This window comes from Melanerpes formicivorus, unplaced genomic scaffold (genome assembly GCF_026170545.1).
Source record: "Melanerpes formicivorus ecotype bairdi unplaced genomic scaffold, bMelFor1.0.p_v2 SCAF_28, whole genome shotgun sequence".
In the NCBI taxonomy this organism is placed as follows: Eukaryota; Metazoa; Chordata; class Aves; order Piciformes; family Picidae; genus Melanerpes; species Melanerpes formicivorus.
In genome coordinates, this window is record NW_027142380.1 from 3,315,766 (window position 1) to 3,332,120 (window position 16,355).

Genomic DNA, 16,355 nt, shown 5'->3' on the forward strand with positions numbered 1-16,355 from the left:
GAGGGCACACCCTTCACCAGGGATGGATGCACTGGCAGGGTGAGCCTTGCTGTGGGGCAGGACAGGCAGGGCAGGGTACATAGTGCAGCACATCGCAGCCAGTGTCCTGGATGGAGCCTCTCAGAGCCTCACCCAGGTTGGAGGACAGGCTGGCACCACCATGCCACAGGCTGTGATTGACTGGGCCCACCCAGAGGAACAAACACACATTGAAAAGATGTATTTGCATTTGCAGTTCCCACTTCCATGTCCTGCCTTGCAGGTCAAAACATACAGGAGTCCCTTATGGGATCTCGTTATGATTAATCTTTTTAATGCAGAATTAACCTTTGTCAGCTCCCAGGATTGAACTGGCAGTTCCCAGCACAGCTGTAGATGTAGCTGCAGGGTGATGGGGACCTGTAACAGCTGGGTATGGGTAGGAGCTGCTGATGTCCTTGGTATACACAGACAGGACTTCCTAAGGGAGATGAAGAAGCATATATTGGGGGTATCTTCTCCACTACATTTTTCCTCTGCAACTGTGTTTTCTGCATGTGCGTAAGACCTCACAACCAAGGATTTAGCTTGTTGCTTTCACTAAGTCATGAGTTTTAACTCAAAAATGGCTGGCTACATGCAAAACAACACACTGGAATGCACTGAGTGGTGCATTTTCACTTAAAAGCTTGTTTGAAAAGCAAATTAATAGCCCTGATGGAATAAAACTGCAGCTTGGAGAGCAGGAGAGGACCCTGTGCACACACCAAGGTGGTGTTGCAGGACTCTGGTGCCTCATTCCCATAGCAGCTGCAATCCCTGGGGCAGACTTGGAGCCAGGGCCAGTGACCATGTAGAACTGGGCCTGTGAGGCTGTGGGTCCTGCTCCAGGCAGCCACAGCAATGTGCACTCTGTAGCCTGTGCCACAGCCCCAGCTCCACCTCAGGAAGATGAGCCTTGGCCAGGACGGGGTCAGAGAAGGTGGCGATTGGGAAAACTGCTGCTGGGTGCTGCTTTCACAGCCACCTGGCACCTAAGCCAGCCTTTCCAACAGCTCCTTCCAGATTGCTTATGGAAATGCCCGAGGTTAAAGATCACATAGCTGGTTTGCTTTAGCCAGCATAGCCCCCGCTTTCCATTGGGTTCGTTGCAGCTTTCTATTAGCTCCATTATTACAATCCATAATCAGTGCACTACAATGATTCAACTTGACTTTATGTGATGAGTATCTTGCCTTGTCATGTAACAGATTGTGTGTATGTTGTATTTCTCTAAGGACCATCTGACCTTAGATATTAAATAGAAACATACTAGACCAACTGAGAAACATTTAATACATACATTTATCCCCTTAGATGTATTAAAAATTCAGAGGAAAAATAAATATTTAAGATGGTAAAGTATGTTTACCAAATGTTTTAACAGCTGCCTTTAGAGACAAGGAAATGGAAATGAAATGATGGGTGTTTGTTTCACTGGGGAATGCTTGCAAAATGCATTCAAGTATCTGTTAAAATGAGGTTAACTGAAGGTATTCTTAAAGGGAAGACCTTTATGGTGAGAGGGAAACTGTGGCAGTGAGGTCAAATAATGTGTTGAGTCTCTGCCTATATACAGCTTGCACCAGCAGAAAAATCAGTGATTTGGTTCCAATAAATATGCCTTCAGCTAGGTCTGGGCAAATGCCTCTGCCTGATCACTCTGGTGGGCAATGTGAGCCCTTTGAACTGTCTGCACAGGCACCATGTATTTCAGGAGCCACATGACAGCTGTGGCACTGATGGAAGGTCACATCAGCGCGTTCTGTATGTCCTTTCCTTCCTGTCTGTCCCTCCCCAGTAGGGCTGCAGGTGGCCCTGGCAGAGCCATGTGGCTGCTACACACCAGGGCAGGGGGACAGAGGGACCCAGCGATGCACAGACCCAGCTCCCAGAATTATGGAGGGAGACACAAGCTTGAAACTTGTCTTCTCATTCCTCTGAATACGACTGTCTCGTCATTTCCTTAGGGACTGCAAGAGGTAGGGTGGTTTCGTCCTCCCCTCATGGACTGTAATGACAGATCTGTATCTGAACTCTTCCAGCTGGACCATCTCAGCACACAGGGTTAGACAGCTTCAAGGGGAGAAGATGAAGGTAGCTGAAATATGGAGTGGCACGAGCGAATGAAGGGGAAGGCAGGAGCACTCATTAAAAGGAAGAAAAGAAAAAGGGAGGGTGTATAAAATTCTGCAGCCCTAAACAGTAACTTATGCACTGATAATTTACATCTGCTTTACAGGTCTATTAGTTCAACTATCTGTTAAAAACCTCATGCCCTGGCAACTGCTGCTTGCCACAGGAGCTAGGCTGTCTCCAAGCTGCCATACCAAACACCTTCTTGAAGTGGCACAGGCAGATTTGCAGAGCTAACCCCCACTGCAGCTGAGACTGGCAGAGAAACGACCACACTGCCGCCTGCTCCCTTCTCACTTGCACTTTGACTTGGGCTGAATGTATGTTGTGATTGATGCTCAAGACTTGAAGGAAACTGTGGCAAGCACATAGAATCACAAGTCAGCATGGAAAGATGCAGTGTGTGCCTGGTCACACCATATTCAGACACTGTCGATGCTATCAGCCTTGTGCCATCTGAATACTTAACCTGACAGCTTTATAATGCAATGAGCTTTCTCTGTCATGATATTGGAATCTGCTTGATCTCCAAAACATCCCCATCCCCAGGGACAGCTAGTGTTACGGGGTTTGATCCTGGTTTGCATTGGGGAGCACCGCAATCATGGCCCTTCCTGGCTGACAGGGCATTGTCAGGTCTGATGCTGCAGCAGCTGCAGGCTGAGAGATTTGGGGAGATAAATGGGTATGAATAAAGAACAGAAAATGGTAGAGGAGGTCATGCCCAGGCTTGGACAGCAAAAGCCCACTCAAGATCTGCCTCTGGTGACCTGGAGCACAAGGGAAGAACCTGATGATGAGCAGTATGAAACCTCTCTTGCCAAGTGACTGCCACAAATAAAATATCTTAACTGAAACATGTATAATAAAAATAAAAAGAATAGCTGGATCTCATCCAAACCCCACTGACATCAGGGCATGGATCCCTGCTGCATCCAGCGGCCTTTGGAGCAAGTCCTCTCAGAGGAACAGAGTGAGGTAAACAACTAAAAAAAAAACAAAACCCAAACAACTTGCAATGATTCACTGCAACATCTGACCATGGAAAGTTGTAGCAAAAGGGCTTATCTAGGAGATGCTGACAGGCAGCAGGACAGGAGAGTCAAACAGCATTTGTGAATTTATTTGAGACTGGTATATGAATATTTAATTTGGCTTGAAGCCACTGTAGCAAAACAATAATTTCAATACATTTACTATAGTCCAATTTACTTTTTAATTCATAGATCAATGAACTTCAACCTGCAGCTATGGCTTTGGAAGAAAAAAATGCATCAGCAATTAATTAAAGCAGGTCTGTGTCATTAAGAACCTGGAAATCTAGGATGATCGAGTGTGCTCAATGTTCAATGAAGTCACAGCAGCTGGAATTTCAATCTACTTTTGCAAGCTACCTATTTTGGTGGGGGTTTGGTTTTTTGCTTTTGTTTTGTGGTTTGTTTTTTTTTTCTCCTTACAAGCATCACAGCAACAACTTGGCACTTCTGTGTTCCTTATGCTTGTCTACAGAAAACAATATACAGAAAGTGCATTGCCAACACCTGGCTCCAAGGTGCAGTTAATGACTCAATACATATGGTCATCATGCATCAACCAAGCTTAAGAAATACCTTATGCATACCACAGTCCTTGTGAAAAGCCACTCCTAAGTGACAGCGATTCCAAAAGTTTATATTCATTAGACTTATTTGAGATCAACTCCCTGCATATTCATCTGCGCAATCTACATGGAAGGCTAAATCCACAACTGATAGAATGTCTCTGAAACTAACACAGCAGGAGATAGGAAGTTTCATGACGTTGCCTTTAAAAGCTGTGAGAGGAAGAACCTGCATTTTTACCTCTTGGCCCATTTCCATACTGCAAAGCTTTGTCGACTGAGCTTTGGCATCCACCATGACATTAAACATGGTGCATATTGATTGAGGGACTCGGAAATCTGTTGATCGGCTGGTTTTCTGCAGCTTTACTTCAAAAGCAATCCTGGTTCTGTTAGGGAGAGTAGAAAGAGATATTTCAGTTGCTTTTATACACACACTGAAGTTAGTAACAATAAAAAAAAATCATAATAACGTGAAACAAGACTGATAAGAGGTCAAGAAATCAGGAGGCCAAATGCCACTGGGAGTGTCCTGGCGCAATTGTTACAGACGTGCTTTTACCAAAGCTGATTTCCCAGTTTGAAAAGCAACCCACTTTCCTGAATATGCACTGTTTATAAAGTGTGCAATGGTTTCAAGGAAACCATGGCTTTCTCATGCTTGATAAACAGTGTGATGATGTTACAAACAGCAGTGTCAATGTACATCTATAATTTGGGTGCATTAGCTGATTTATAAGCACAGACAAATGCCAAGCCCGAAAATGAAAGGAGGCTCCTATTGCTCCACAGTATCAACTACAAACAACAGATAGTTGTCCACCACTTGACTGAAAGGACATTGCCAGACCATAACATTTTTAGGTCTACATGGTTGTATTTTCTTGCTGAGTGTTCCTAATTATCTCCTGAGTTCACAGACGTGGTTTCCCCGCAGAACACCTATTCTGGAATACATCTGCACAAGCTGTTGTGCCAGTATGAACGCACACTTTGCACGAGCCCACATCTCACTGCTCCCCTGAGGTTTCACTGAGCTCAGATTTCACATCTCCAGCAGTTAAAAACCATGTTACACCAAGAGTTTTGTTAGGCCAAGGACTATATAATGTGATCCCATGTAATATTTTAGAACACCAAGGCATTTGTGACTCTAACAAACTCTGTGGTATGATGGGCACTGCCTTGCCTTTCTTTGGAGCCCCCCTGCAGATTCTAGAGGTGCTTCACTAATCCAACCTAACACAGAACAATTATCACATCAGACAGAATCTGCCAACAAATTAACATAGGAGCTTCAATTTAGAAATAACAAATAATATCAGCTGCAGCTCAGGAATAACTGATCTTGAATGATCCCCCAAGGGTTATGCAAATGAAAACTCATTTACAAACGTGAAACTCTTGTTTTTGGGATCAGATCTGAGCTGGTACATAGGTCCTTCTGCCCAAATTTACTAGTGAAACAGGCCTTCCTTGGAAGGGCTGCTTTCCTGACAGCACTGAAATACAACCCAGTGTGGAAGGCGGGGTGGCTCCTCCATGGTATTCAACAGTTCAGAGACAGACGCGAAGAAAAATGTTGTGTCAAACTGAAATTGCTAAAGAAACCTTAGCCAGGCCCTGTTTGCAGGTGATATAAATAGGGAAGGCAGCATATTGGTTTACATCAGCAGTGGCATTTGAACTGATTTAATTACCAGTGCCAGATTTAGCCTGGACTCGGGGACTAGAATCTTGATAATTACTGAAAGGACCCAAAGTGACTGGGATTTTCCATCTCCTTGCAGAGATGAGCATGTTCCTACTTACTTATGCTCAGAACCATTATATATAGTCATACCATTACAAGCTGGGCCAGGTTTTTACAGAGGGACAACATATTTGAAGAAAGGTTGAAGCAGTTGGGAAAAAAGCCCTGGCTTCCCTGCACATAAGCTCTTCTTCAGATGTACCTGGAAACTTGTTTATTCTTCCCAGTTATCTCAGCTGAGCTATCCTGGTCTGAATTTCTGCAGATCATCACAGCTATAACTGCACTGCAGGTGCAACAAAGGTGTCTTGGCTCCAATTTAAAACAAACAAACAAAAAGAGAAAGTAAGTGTTTTGCTGGTGGTGCTGGGAGCAGTGCAGAGAGCAGAGCTCCAGCACCAGGTTTGCTCTGAAGGGACAGTCTGACAACAGGAGGACAACTGAAGTTCAGCGTTCATGTCAGCCAAAGAACCAATAACAAGCTGCTGCAGTAAAAGGGGATTTGCTCAAAGCCAAAGACATCACAACCATCTTGGTGCACTCAGAGTGGTGCACTCCAGAATGGTAAGAGCAAGCCTTGAGCTGCCTGGCTTCCAGTGGGTGAGGCTCCTGCCTACATCTCAGGGACTGAATGTGCCTTCTCCTGTGGTGACGTTGCACATCCAGACTGCGAGGAACATGTGAACAAGAAATGCCATGCTCACACTTGCAAAGTGGCCAGGCAATTGTGGTACAGAACAGCAACATCACACATTGCAGCTAATATTAGCATGTACCAGCTGCATTTGGCATCCATTTTATCCTTTGGCTTGTCTTTTTGTCTATTAATTTCTGTACAATGGAATGCAAAGTTCATTTCTTCCTCCTGCCTCATCACTTCTGATGGCAAATGGACACAAATTACTGTGGGAAGGTTGGAAATTTAAGCTCACCATTTTGCTTTCAAAATGACAGCTGCCTCTATGTTAAAAAGTATTTTAAAGAAATCTCTGCTTTGGAAGATCTGCAGGTGAATGTGCTATAATGTGGCTGATGATACAACAGCTTTTCTCAAGTGGCAGCAGCAGATGTGAAACCTGTGTGCCAAGCTATACTCTATCCCATTTCTGGGATCACTTTTTTGATTGTTTTTTTAACGGATCTGTGGTTTTCAGGTGGGTGCTGGGATCTTACTTAGGGCTATGCCCTCAGCACTGAAGCCCACTGACACCAAACTGCATTTACAACGATATGTGCATCCTCATGTGCAGCACCAAAAGAGAAGTAATGGCCTGTAAAACTTGAAGGAATGGGTGATTTATTGCCTTACTGTGAATATGTACTCTCCAGAGTCTCAACAAAGAAATGCTTGCCTGGGAAAGTCCACAATTCATACCTGTGCTGGACAGAGGTGAGCTGGGGTCACTAATAAATGGTGAGTGAAATGAAGCCTAGTTGATAATAAGACATTAAAAAAAAACCTCCTTTGCATCCAGTGAGCATCTAGTTTGCTCATGGGCACACACCTTTTAACGCAGGACTCGATCATGTCACTTGCCATGAGCTTCAAGCGTTGCTCTAAGTGTTTTCCAAACTCCTCCTCCGGCCAGTGCAAATCCCGAATGAAGGTCTGTAGGGCATCAAGTTTCCAGAACATATCTTCTGAAGTGCCTGATCCATTGCTGGCAGGGCAAAATGAGAATAAAAGTCATAAGTGGCATCAGGCTCTTTGTAACCTGATGTGGAGACCATCCCTGCGACAAGTGTGGAGCAGACAGTAGTTTTATACACAGGACAATGCTGGCAATCTCCACCATCAGGATTTTGAGTTTTACCATACATTTGCCTAATCTACCTTGCTGTCATAACTCACAAAACTTTCCAGACCAGATGGGTAAGACAACATCATGAGTTACATATATTAAAAGGAAGAATATGCGTATGGTAAAAATCAGCCTTAGTTAATAACCACATTGAAGTGGGTGATTATTAAGAATTAAGGCTTGAAACTGTGGTAGAAAATCCTCAGTCAGTAATAACTGCCATACCAGACTGTATGCAGTTATTAAGATTTAGGGTGTCATGCAATTCTCCCCCCCACCCTCTGAATTGTACCTTGAGTTTGCCATGTCCCCCCTCCCACAGTGAGGCCCCATTTCCAGGTAAGGGTCAGTGCTAACAAGTGGTGAGCGAGGGCACACTTTATCTCTTGAACAGCTGAAAAAAAATTGGGGTAAATCAATTGAACTAAGGGCACTAGACATGTCCAGGAGATTTGGCAGGACTGACCACTGTACCTTTTCAGAGATATGCCTCTTGCAAAGGCATCTATGGGACAACAAATTTCCATTTTTGAAAAGAATCATTTTGCAACATCTTTGATCTGTCACAAAACTGAATTTCTCTCCCAAGCATATATTCTTGTTCCCACACCCCTGCCCAGATGGAAGTCTTTGGTCCTGCAGTGTGTAGCTACACCGGCTCTTTTCACAGTATAATTATATCTCAAACCTCCACTTACAGAATAAAAATACAGAACTGGATTGCACTCTGTGCAAAGAAATTGCATCCGTAACTCTTTTCTCTCCCTTTCTCCTTCTCCCTCTTTTTTTTTTTTTTGTCCCCAGAACAATTACCAAGGGAGCTTCAAGAGTTTCAACCCCCTCCTCGCATACCACTAATGCTAACACAGTAATTTAGAAGCTATTTAACACACCATGCATTACCACTTGTGCTGACATCATCTATAGAAACAGGTGAGGGCGGGTGTTTCTATTGTGACAGATGCCAGCTGCATTGAGTTAATGCTAGAGGAGGTCAGAGCTAATGCACACACGGCTACTGCAAGGTGAGAACCCTGGTCCCAACATGCTAGAGGGGTCCTGTTGGGCTCCTGTGCTAACAGAGTTAATGAGATAAAAGAATGAATCATCTTGGTTGTAGGAGAAACGTATCTGACACTAGGCAACAGGTAACATGTCCTTGATGGAGGGGAAGGTGAGTAAAAGGAAACCAGGCTGATGAAAAGATAAAGAATCAGGCATTTCCTTTAACCAGGGGACCAGTTTGAACAACAGTCTCAAATGTTTGTCTTCTGCCAGTTTTCAGCTGTGCCTGTTTCAGACCTGTGCTTGGGTATAAATGCGCTTAAACCGTCTAAACCCAGTCTTGGAACTGCACAAATTGATGTTGTAAGTAATTAAGTATGCACAAAGAGCAATAATTGGTATTTACAACAGCAACATTGTGACATTCATCTAGTTGCAAAATTTTAAAAGTATTATTCTTGGTCTTTTTCTCATTTTTTGATTAGGTTCCATGCTAGGAAACAATACAGTACATTCATTTCCAAGATGCACTGTTAATGTTTTGCTTGTGAGCACCACAATTACTCCAGTCACATGAGCAGCTTGCAGCTTACCATTGATGCTCAAGCATTTTCAGAGGGGTTATCCAATTTTCTGACATGACATGATTCTTATCTTTTCACAGGCAATACCACAAAGCATGCACAGAGAAAGAGTAAAACTTTCAAGGACTCTTTACAGACAACTGCCTAAGCTAGCCTTTAATATAGCTATCTTAGCATGAATATGAGTTGTATAGCTTTGAAACATAAACAACCATACTAATATTTAAAAAGTTTTTAAAATCTATTTAAAAAAAGCATCAACCATTAGTGTTTGCTTTGCTTTGGTTCATTACTACTGCTCTGCAATACAGCCTGCATGAGGCTAATGGCAGAGGTGTTTTGGTGGACTCCAGGTGTAGATGTAATTGAAGGCATTTCAGTATGAGTCAAAGGGGTGGTTTTATCTTTTAAGTGAGAAGAAGGTAAGGAAAAAGCAACATATCTGTGCAGTGCTGGATGAGACCACCCTATGCCAACCCTAAATAACCCTCTAGGAATTCAGAAAGAGAACTGGCAAGATCTTACTTCCTCTGCTAGGATATCTTGGGAGATGAGCTATCTCAAATGATGAGATTTGGGTTAGGCCCACTCTTCACTCTGCTTGGTGGCTGGGACACTTCAGGGAAATCTGCTCTAAGAAGAGAACTTGCCTAATCTGTGCTCAGGATTTATGGTACGTGCCCCCTGTGAGCTCCACTCATGCACCCTGGGATGCCTGCACGTGGAGCTGGGAGCAGAGAGCACAAGGCTCCTACAGATCGACTGCTTTGACACTGTCCCTGATTTTCCAGGCCATAATCTAAAACTCTCACTGAAAATGTCTTTCATTGGTTGGTATCAGCATTATTCAGGCTGTAATGATGGCTGTAGAGCTTGCTTTCCTTTCTGGGGCCTCCACCAGAATGAATAAAAACGGTTGCAGGGCATTTGTCTTTGTTAAACCATTTCATCAAAATCAAGACAAAAAAAAAAAAAGAAAGCATTATCTGGAAAATAGAGAGCTTGAATTATACAAAATTCACTTTTAGATCTACATCTGGTCCACAGAAATTGGTTGACTGGCATTGAAATTGTTTCATCTTCTCTTTTGGACAAAACTCTTTGCTGAGACATACAACGTCGCATTGTAAGTTCTGTGGTTCGTATGTTGTTCAGACCATGTCCCATTGTTGACAGCTATTTTGTAAAGCCAGATACTTGCTCAAACTCTCAGTGGGAGTAAGACAAATTTTCAAGATTTATACCAAAAAAAACCCTCAAAATACACATGCCAAAAATTCACTCGTGTCTCATTCAGAAAACATCTAATTAACTGTATCACTCTTTAAAGTTTTATATAATGCAGAGAAACAAACAATACATATCCATGCCAAGATTACTTTAAATTTAAATGAGATCTAATTTGAACTGAATACACACTCAGAATCATAAATAGCAGCCATCCATGACGGTGCAGAAAAGCTAGGCATTTGTGGGATGCCTAGTGGGATGTTAACTGGTAGATTTGGTACTTTAGGGAGATTCACATTTGGTAGATTCACATTGGGCAGATTACTTGTTAAACTCCTGTGGAAGAAACAGACAGAAAGAAAAAATACCATAACAGTGACAATGCAGATGTAGCAGAAGCACGTGACACTCATAAACAAATCTGCAAAGTTCACAGCACGAGGACAGTTAAAAACTAAAGCAAAACATTTCAGAAAGAAGCATGAGTATGGAAGCTTAAGTGTACTGGATTTGCAGTCTGCAATAAATGAGTTACTGAAAAGAAAGGAAAAAAAAAGAGAAAGGAAAGAAGAATCACAAAGTAGCAAATTAACAGAGTATATTCAAACACCCATGGAAAATAACTCAACCTCCGAGTCCTGACACCATTTCAGATGGCAGACAGCAGTCTTTCCTCAGAAAAATCTCTCTCCCAAGGAAATGAGCCTCAGGTCTTAACACGAGAGTGTAGAGTTCTTACACTAGATAGGTTGGATGAAAGAACTAAACTAAGAGATCTGCTAGAGAACTGGCATTCAAAATGATAAACCAGAGTTTGAGATTTCAGCTCTGCAGAAGTCCTGATGGAATTTTTCTTGCCACCAAGTTCAAAAGTTGTGATCTCACACCAAAATCTGTTTATTTTGTACTTTAAAAATGAGAGATGTGCTCCTCTGGAGCAATTAAATGGTGAAGCAGAAGGTTCTTCCTCAGTGAAGATCCATGCAGAAAATGGTGTGCAGAAAATGGGTCCCGCAGGTTGCCCAGCTCTACATATACACTTGAATGAATTGTATTTAATAAGCAGGACAAGGGCTAATGGCTTTAAACTGAGAGAGGGAAGAGTTAGATGAGTGGCAAGGAAGAAGTTCTTCACTATGAGAGTAGTGGGACACTTGAACAGGTTGTCCAGAGAGATTGTGGATGCTCCATCCCTGGAAGTATTCAAGGCCAGGTGGGATGGGGCTTTGAGCAACCTGGTCTGGTGGAAAGTGTCCCTGCCTATGGCAGGGCATCGGGACTAGATGACCTTTAAGGTTACTTTTAATTTACACCACTCTGTGGCTCTATGAAATGTAGGAGTGATAAATGAGTGTTTTTCTTGGGTGGAAATTGGCCATGGGGTGATTAAGACGTTTAAAAGTTAATTTAGGAGGCATGTCCACTTGGGCATCATGCCTTCAGACATGCAAGTACTAAGCAAACGGAGATCTTTAAACAGGGTGTAGTATATTAATTTGATGCAACATACTTTCCTGGAACAATTGGGGTGTAGCAGCACATCATTCCCAAAGTCTGCAAAAATATCTGACATATTTTAGGATGCTACTTCTCTAGATGTTATAATTGCTCTAATTTTGTGTTAATGAGTATGTCATCACGGTTAGATTTTATGCAAAACAAAATTGTCATGGGTTTTGGGAATCAGAAGCTGCTTTCAGAAGTTTTATCTTGTTTCTGCCTTAATCTAATAATACTATATGGTACACTGGGACACAATCCACAGGTGGCTTTACAGTCCCATTTGAAGAACAAAGCCAGGTGTTCTGATGCCATTTTCACCAAAGCATTATTTGGGCTCAGTGAAAATGGAATCAGGACTTCAGAATTTCACCTTCACCCTGTGCTGCTGAAGCTACTGAAAGCTTTTCTATTGATGTGCAAGGACACAGAGTCAGTGTTCAAATGTTCCTGCTCTCAGTGACCACACCAGGATGTGCCACCTTAGGTGGTCTCTACCATTCCCCTGGATTACATTAGTTACTGTACAGGCAGCATTATCTGGATTCCTGGAGAAGTATCAAATTATGCACTATGTCCTTCAAGGAATATTACAATCTTAGCAAATTCCTTCAGTCATATCTTGAACTCCATTTCTTACTGCAAGTTTCATATATCAAAACCCCAAAAGAATGGAATTAAGCTGGCTACACTGAATAAATGTTTGCCAAAACAACAGAAGATTTGAACCTCACCCCTCAAGACCTCAGTTTGTTGTCGGTGGCAAGTCTTAGGGAACAGGCTTTATCCTCATCCTCCCTTTGTGACTAAAAGTATTTTTCCAGTGGGGGAAAAAAATAGGAAAAAAAACCAAGAGAGAAATATGTTCTTGCTTTCTTTTGTTTCTAGTTTCTTAGCAGATCTGGCTTCATGCTATCTGCTTGTTCTCTTTGTTAGGCAGTAAGCAGACATGAGAATTTACTAATGTAACAAAGCTGTCCATTGTTTCCATTCATACTGTATCTGCTATTAAGAGGATGTGATTATTGAATGAGACACAGACTCCATAGTGATTGAGAGAGTGTTAAATCTTCAGAAATGGCAGTGCATGTGGTTAGATACTGATATGGAATAAATAAAGAAATAGCAAGAGGTGGACAACATATAAATGTATAAGGAAAAGCAACTTAAATAGCTTAGCCAGATGGTAAATACATAAATCAGAGGACCTTTGGTTTTAATATTAAAATTCAAGAAGTGACAGTGTTATATTAATAAAAACACTGTATTAATAAAATATGACTTCTAGAGTAAACAGTATACTATATTCACACGGAAACATATTTCTTTTATACAACACATTATTTTGCTGATGCAAGGATATGTTGCAAGAATAAGTTAGTGCTCTTAAAATAAAAGAAACAAAACAGCAAAATAATGGAGTATATTATGTTAACATACAGTAACTAATTTTAAAAATATTCTCCTGAATTGACATGCACAGTTTTGCAGGTTCAACCAATCTAATTATCTGACTAACAGTTGCAGTGAGACCTGTAAAAAATGATTAATATTACCAACAAATGTTCCAGCCTGCAGTTGCTCAGACCATAAAACTAGAGGTCCAAGATGGGAAACTGTTTCTAGAAGCCAGCCATGCCTATTTAATATAGATGGCTAAATATAACCTCAGCCATCAGGCAGGGAATGTGGGCATTTGCATCAACAAGATGAGGGCTGTCTGATTTAAGACGACTCAGCTTCAGGACTGGATCCTGATACGTTTGATAAAAGACACACACTCTGGAGCTGTACTGCTTGTTTTCTTGGCTTCTTCTGATTCACTCCCATTTGTGTCTGATAGCTGTGTAAATGGTTTTCACCTGTACTGTCTGCTGGGGAATTCTCAGTACAGACTGGCAACATAACCCTGGACAACATCCCAACGCTCATGCTGTACTGTAGCACCGATCACAGGACTCAAGTCCAACTGCACAGGGGCTGCCCCTCTAGAGCTGCCATGGTATTAAAAGGAGGGCAGAAAAATCACAGCATTTTTACTGAGTTGCTTCCTGGCTTCAGAACAGAGCTAAGTGAGATTCTTGTCCATACTTAAATGCTCAGCTCCTACAGGATGCCCCAAATGATTTAGTGATGGAAGAGGCAAACTCCTATATCTCTTCCATCACTATAAACACTACCTTACTGCCTAGGCTGAGCAAATGCTCAAGAACAAACCTTTGCAAAACCCTTGATGTGAAGCAAAGAGCTTGATAGCAAAGTAGGCAGTCAAATCTGTGCTCTTCCTCTGACTGACACCCAGAATAGTAACAAAGATACTCATTTTCACTACAACGGTGTGCCTTTTAAGGGGAAACATTTTTTCACTAGCATCTTGTAGTAGCACAACCTCAGCATACAATTAGTATAATCACACTGTTTAAGTTCTTACATTTATATTAATGATACATTTATAAATAATTTGCAAAGGGTTAGTGACTAATTAATAGATGCTAAAGCCAGGAGTACAGTGCAGTAGAGACAGCCATAGGTCAGTCAGTAACATACTAGTCAAGCAATTGAAACCGGTTGTCATTGCACTGGCTTTAGCAATTGCCTCAAGAGATCTTTCAACACAGACACATACACAGAGAGACGCACACACACACGTACGTGTCTGCTGGCTGCAAGATAAATCAGCCTTCTCCGAGAAGCTAGCAGGAAAAAAACAAAACCATTGCAAACCCTACTTTTCCAAGACCTCTCAACTCACCAGAGAACAGACCTACTCTGTATCCTCCGTATTTGGATGACTGTGCGAAGGACAAGTGTTCCACATTTCTCTGCGTGGATTCATACAAGCACACCAGCTGCTCTAGCTATAGGGCACGGACCCCCTGCAAATTCAGCAGCTCTGCAGAGGCAGATTACATAGCCCTCATGAGCACATTACATCGATGCTTCCCCCCCACAATGCTTTCAATACTTAACAGTATCTCTCTCCCTATTTGTGATTTCTATACCTAACTCCTCATAGCATAAGGTGCAGAGTATTCAGCAATGAAAATAGAAGAAATACATGCTTGCAAACTGCCATCTGGTCAGGTTACGGAGGGCTACATATTTCAGCCTTGACTGCAAGCATGAGCATAGAGAAACCCTTGCTAAAGACTATATTGTGGAATAATTTCTTGGTTAACAGGAGATAATGAGATTTCTTTCTCACAATTTGCTGTAGAGATCCAAAGCAGGACAACTCTAAGCTCGGTGGAACAGACAGCCACAATTATCTGCCTTTTCGGGCCAACCTCAAGGCCTTTCTTCAAAGCGGAGCAATGCCGTGAAAAAACATACTGCAGTGTTGCCAGTTCCAAAAAAACCCCAAAAACCAACTCTGCTGGAAGGTGATGTCTTGGATGGGATTTCGTTGGTCCAAAGTATTTGAGAATCAACAGCCAAAAATTCAATGGTGCTGCAGTATGGACAGGTGAGGGGAGAAGGCCACAGACCCAGAAGGACAAATAAAACAAAGTAAGTCTTTGATCTTAGTTTTTCTGCATGATCATTGTATATCAGACAAAGAGGAGAAGGTATTCTGCTCAAGAGGTGAAAGATGAAGATGCTTTAACATTCAGTTCTGACCAGCACATCAAGTGCATCATAAGATGCTAGGAATGACAGGCCTTTTTCCCCTTACATGGTACATGCCACCCTCTGTGCATCTGCTGGTGCCCTTCATCACCAGCTCTCATTGCATTAAACCAGCATTTGCAACTTGCACTTTTGTGTGTGAGACACAAGAACAAAATGCTAACTAGTGAAAAAAATAATCATTTTGGTGCACCTTTCCACCAGATGAATACAAGCTTCTTGTGAAAAGCAGCCACTTTCCTCCTGGAAAATCTTTGAAATACCCAAGTCCAGTCTGGGTTTTCATTTGAAATGGCAATGCTCAAAGTACGCTATAATAACAGAATTGTAGAACTGGCTTGCAGAGTCCAATTGTTGGCCTGACACCACCATGGCTATTAAACCATGTCCTGATGTGCCATGTCTACGTGTTTTTTGAACACCTTCAGGGTCAGTGACTCCACCACCTGCCTGGGCAGCCTGTTCCAAAGCCTGACCACTCTTTCGGTAAAGAAATTTTTCTTAATATCTAATGTGAACCTTCCCCAGAGCTACTTGAGGCCATTCCAGAAGGGAATAACAATTACAGGAGAACTAAGAAAAGGTCTTTTATAGCTATCAAAGATAATTTGAACATGATAGATAATAGGATACCCAGGGACAAAACATTTTGACAGGCAAGTGCCACAGGCAAGTACTTGTGGACCTCTATAGGTTAAACCACTAAGATCATTAAAAGCCAAAAGGATGTCAGCTTCTGACAAAAGTAAAAACAATGAATTGCTTAGTGGCTTCTTGACTGAGGTGGACAGGTCCACAGAATTAACTGCTTCTATTTCATAACAGACCAGGAAATACAAACAACTTATTCGTTACTGAAGCAGAGCTCTGAAACGAAAGTTAATGCTAACTTCGAAGTGTAATTCTGCTTGAAGGACTGGCTGTAAAAATGGCATTCTCCTACTCGAAAGATCTATTTCTTGTATGTTTTCTGGGTCACATCTGCTTATTTGAAACAAGATTTTTTAGGATTTTTAATCCTGTTAGCCTGCAGACCAAAGACAGCAAATGGAAAGTGAGAGAGGCTCCTGAATGCCAGCCACTTAACCCCACTCAAA

At 42.1% G+C, this 16,355-nt stretch overlaps 1 protein-coding gene across 16 annotated transcripts in view; it reads right to left on the reverse strand.

Moving 5' to 3' along the window:
- Positions 1-16,355, reverse strand: part of CADPS (calcium dependent secretion activator) — a 228,509-nt gene that overhangs the window by 34,353 nt on the left and 177,801 nt on the right. For 10 of the 16 annotated variants that reach the window (XM_068154251.1, XM_068154249.1, XM_068154248.1 and 7 more), the window contains 3 exons: positions 10,318-10,464; positions 7,013-7,168; positions 3,996-4,143 (listed from right to left, as the gene is read on the reverse strand). In XM_068154251.1, the coding sequence (XP_068010352.1) occupies positions 3,996-4,143; positions 7,013-7,168; positions 10,318-10,464 (451 nt within the window). The remainder of the gene's footprint in view (positions 1-3,995; positions 4,144-7,012; positions 7,169-10,317; positions 10,465-16,355) is intronic. The other 6 variants (XM_068154246.1, XM_068154245.1, XM_068154253.1 and 3 more) reach the window with 1 other exon arrangement.